This window comes from Phalaenopsis equestris, unplaced genomic scaffold (assembly GCF_001263595.1).
Source record: "Phalaenopsis equestris unplaced genomic scaffold, ASM126359v1 Scaffold000563, whole genome shotgun sequence".
Lineage (NCBI taxonomy): Eukaryota > Viridiplantae > Streptophyta > Magnoliopsida > Asparagales > Orchidaceae > Phalaenopsis > Phalaenopsis equestris.
The window spans coordinates 43,468-48,192 of record NW_018165003.1 but is presented as its reverse complement, the minus strand read 5'-3'; the positions used below and the strand labels follow the sequence as shown (position 1 = coordinate 48,192).

Here is a 4,725-nt window from a genome sequence, read left to right as displayed (position 1 = left end):
ATAAAAGAAGAAGAAGAAAACATTGTGAATGCTTTCTAAAAAACTTTGAAAAAAAAAATCATACAACATAGATTTGAACAGTTAAAAATGAGTTGAACCTCAAGGACATAAACCCGAATAGAATCAGGAGCCTCTTAATGTTGTTACAGAAACATGAAGAAAGCAGCGACGAACAACAAAGCAAGAATCACGCTGCTTCTGCTTGCAATCAAAGATGATGAATTTAAACCCTGAGAATGAGGAGACTGCTGTCTGCATATTTGAAAAAAAAATAGAAAGAATAAATAAGGATTTAGATACAATAAGTAACACAAAAAACACAAATTGCAGACAAAATAAATCATACTTCTGCAGGTCCTTGAGGAGTCCACAGTAGAGAGCATTATCTGGAACTGGCAACTCAGTTCTGTTAGTGCTCTCAGGATTTACAACACTGATGTATGTCTCCTGCCCAAGGTACCATGAATCAAGCTCTTCTGAGCGCAAGTTCCACACTCCTACATTATCCAAGGAGACCATGACTGCAGTCCAAGCTCCTGCGTAAACCTACAGCATAGAAATCAAAATATTAGCTACTTCAGAAATTTAAAAAGATGAGTTTACCATGTTCTTAATCAATTTAAGATATTTGATTATTTGCTTCTGCTTGTCAGTAAAACTTAAAGGTAGTCTTTGTTGCAAAAAATCGGAAAAATAAAATATAAATAAAAAAAATTTATGAACATATAAACTTATTGAAGAAACTAATAATACGCACACAACAAAACTAGTGAACTAGTAAATAAACGTCCATTTGACAGGTAGGTCTTTTAAAAGCTTTGTAGTTTTAGAAATCATATGTCCCAAATTCTTACGATCTTCTTGTAGTTCAAGAAGTGAGTTAAAATCAAGCCAAAACTGATCATCTAATGTTCAACATTTCTGGATACGAATATCAAAAAGGTAGTTTAAATAAGTAAAGAAATTTTAATATCAAAAAAGTAAAAAATAAAAGATAGCATGCACCATTTGCGCTATGTGCCACAATGCGCATATAACACACTCACTATTTAGTTTGGTTGTGCATTGTCATGCAAATGGCATAAGTATGCTATGCTATACTATAGGCTATAGTGCACACAATCTTGCCTTAACAAACATTTATTCTACTCACCTGTATTGTGCTACGTGCTACACCATCCCATTTATTATATGTGCCCCGACTATTATCAGTCCACTCCCCATAATCCATTCTGCCATATTGGAAGATCAATCATTATATAGTACCAATGCAAGTTATACTTCATATAAATAAAGTCCACAACCTGAAATTAGTTAATGATTTAGTATAAAGCTAAGATATTGCATTGTCCATACCCAACAACAAAGAATGCATATCCATCTAAGTGATAACTCTGAACTCTACTGTCATTATTCTGAAATACAATTTCCATAAAGCCCTTGTATGTACCATTAATTACAGAAGTAGCTATTTTTGGTGCTCCTTCATTTGACTCGGTAGGAAAATCAAGCCTGTATACTCCTTTCTTATCATATTTGTCAGCAAGCCTCAAAGGCGTCTCGGGAGATGAATATGAAATTCCATTAAATGTAGCACGACGCTTTCCATTTATAAGAACTGGCGGCTTGTTTTTCAAGACATATACTTGTGTCACATTTATGGAACCATATCTAAAAGATCCTTGGGGATTCGGACGGGCACCACTAGCACTCACATTCCATCTAGAGAATAACAAATAATGTTTATTTCCCATTTAAAGAATGGCCATATATAATAAACAATAGTGAATACTCAACAAATGGAAATTAATAGCTCCATGAACCATAATGAGGTAAAAGAAAGGGATAGGATGACTAAGGCATCTTCGTACAATGTATAAATTGAAAGAATCTCAGACAAAATTTTATAGTGTACACAAATTTAAAGTGATATCTATTCATAAAAGTTTATATAACATGATACATTAACCTAAACTTTATGTTAATTGAGATGCATTAACTAACCATATATGTAAAACCTAACTAGCATGCCCAAAAAATTTCCTAAAACAATAACATTAGGTATCCTAGGCACAAACCTGATGGATCTTGCTTGGTTCATTGAGTAAGTTTTGTCATAGACATCATTGGGGGGATCAGGAAGTGGACCAGATGCTTTGCCTTTGGAATTTGAATAGTGAAGGATGGCAACCCCTACAACTCTATCCCATTTTGAACCATTAACAAACCTAGCACTTGCCACAACATAGTAATCACTGCTTCCATTTTGATCCATAGTTATCAAGAAAGAGTAGGACTGTCCCACAAAGATATCTAAATTAGTATAATTTTGTTGCACCGTGTATGATCCCTCTGTCTCAACAAGAAGCAAGTTGTGGGATTGGACTCTAAAGTTCAAACAAGAAAACATGCCAACATTGTGAACACGGAACCGATAAGTTTTTCCTGTAAACAAGGACAATGCATCAATGAGACTTATAAGAATGCATTTTATCCTTGCTAATACAAGCAAAGAAAAACATACTCGTAGAAAAGTAGTCTAGGAGGTAAATACTGAAGAAAGCCATAAAACAAACATAAATTCCAAAATTTTCTTATCCCGAGTTAAATTTCAAAGTATCATTTTAGGAGTCGGCTATGCAAAATCTAATGTATCAATAAAATAAGGGGCAGCACATCAAAGATTTCTGAGAGTACTATTCAATTCAACTCTTTGACTATTTATTTATTATTTTTAATTTTACCCAATTGAAAATTTGGAATTTCATGGTCTTATCAACCATATATAATATCAAATATATACCTTACTTTCCTCCTTGAAGTCATGACACTAGTCATAGACACTGTCTACGACCTCACTTAATTTGATTATTTCCTGAAAAGCATTTGTGATTATTACTGCATGTTTAGTAATAACCAAGATTAACTACACAATAACTAGATTGATATCTAATGATAACAATATCTATTTCATTAGCAAATGAGGATCTGTTTTGGACAACTTTCTATTTGCTTAGCATTTAAGACCGCCGCCACAAGGGGAAAATAGACAAATTGAGCAATTGCAAAAGAAAATCCTTGTCTGAAAAAAAATTAAAAGATACATACAAACTGAAAAAGATAGAACTAAAAAACAAATGAAGGTAACACGAGAGTTGTAGATCTCTTGAAAATAAACCAAGTAAAAATAGCACCGTAATTGAACAAGACTAGCACAACAAGATTTTAACGACAACAACTAAACCCCTTAGTAAATAGCATAGCCAAAAGTGTATGCAAACATGGCCGGATAGATATCTTACCAGGCTGAACATTGATTGTCTCATAGTCAATACCAGCAGGAACCAAAGTATTGTTGTACCGGTAAGGCCCCTTGCCATTCATCAGAACACCATCCGGAACTCCGAGAGCTTTCCCCTGATCCAGCTCCTTCCTCAAATCCTACACAACACAGTCGTCAACCTCATTAATCCGCAAAAATAGCAGTCATTTATCATTCTGCCATTAGCACTCACCGTGTGGTTCATATTAAACCAGTCTCCAATAAAAAGAGTGATGTCTCCATGCGGCGTATCAAATGGCACAGAAATGATTGCCCTATTATTAATAGTAAACTCTCCAAATCCTCCAGCAGCACGCTGGAGGCCGATCGAAGGGAAATAGAAGAAGCTCCCGATCTGATCCTTAACCTGGAACTGATAAGTCCAGTTCCATCCCACAGGGATCGGACAGTTCGTTCCCAGAACTCCATCCTGCCAGCTGTTCTTCCTCTGCTGCACTCCGTCCCTACAAACCCAAGCCGATCAAAACCCCACGAACAAAAGCCCTAGTTCTAAACAGAAAAATCCAGAACCAAATCTCAAACATTGCAAGTTCCTCGATTGTTCGATTCGTAAATTTCGTTACCAAGTGATGAGAAGTGGCTCGTCTAGGCTATTGAGCACGTTCACCGCCACGTTCCAGTTGGTGGTCACATTGACCACCGGACCCGGAAATTTTCCGTTGATCGATATCACCTGCAACGGAAGACGATGCGGAGGACTTGAAAACAAGAGCAGCAGAGGAGATAGAAGATCGGATTGATGAGTAATGGTATTCATCATCTGTTCCAATTAACACCAAAAACGAAACCAAAAAAGAGAAATCGCACATCGAAGTGAGATGTTTAGTTCATAGCGGCGTGCACCTGCTGTTCTACCCCAAGAGGGGAAGCTTTCATGTACGCAACATTCCAGTCGAAGTACGCATATGGATCCTCAGCCGAGCAAATCCCCGCCATTGCAGCAGCACATATCATCATCATCATCATCATCACGTCTATCTCTGACAACGGCGACCTCAAGCAGGCCATTTCGCCGCCAAGGAACTGCAGAAGTCCAGTTATGCAGCTGCTGGATCGCTCTCTCTCTCTCTCTCTCTCTCTCTCTCTCTGTCTCTGTGTTACATTATTATGGTGCTACCTGCTCCGAAGGCTGTCTGGCAATCTCAACCAATTCAAAAGCGCTATTCGTCATTCGTTTCATAGGAAGATATAGCCGTTACCTAAATAAAAAAATATATATAAATATTGCCCTTAACACCCAAAGAATAAAACATAAAATAAAAGAATGAAAATTATTTCATACGGACACCGTATGTTTGATCTCCAACGTCGATCGCCAAAAAGATGTATTTCGGTGGGCTCTTTAAAATAAAATTTTTTATTGTGTTGATCGAAGGTGGAGA

General features: G+C 36.8%; 1 protein-coding gene across 1 annotated transcript; it reads right to left on the bottom strand.

Annotated features, from left to right (window-relative positions):
• On the bottom strand, positions 1-4,485 carry LOC110029335 (monocopper oxidase-like protein SKU5). Its single transcript, XM_020731578.1, has 9 exons — positions 4,187-4,485; positions 3,907-4,016; positions 3,516-3,786; positions 3,303-3,441; positions 2,079-2,445; positions 1,357-1,722; positions 1,154-1,232; positions 347-546; positions 1-252 (listed from the first exon to the last, which is right to left on the bottom strand). The coding sequence occupies exons 1-9, from the start codon at positions 4,349-4,351 to the stop codon at positions 144-146; spliced, it is 1,806 nt and encodes a 601-aa protein (XP_020587237.1). The 5' UTR covers positions 4,352-4,485; the 3' UTR covers positions 1-143.
• Between the last annotated feature and the right edge of the window lie 240 nt (positions 4,486-4,725).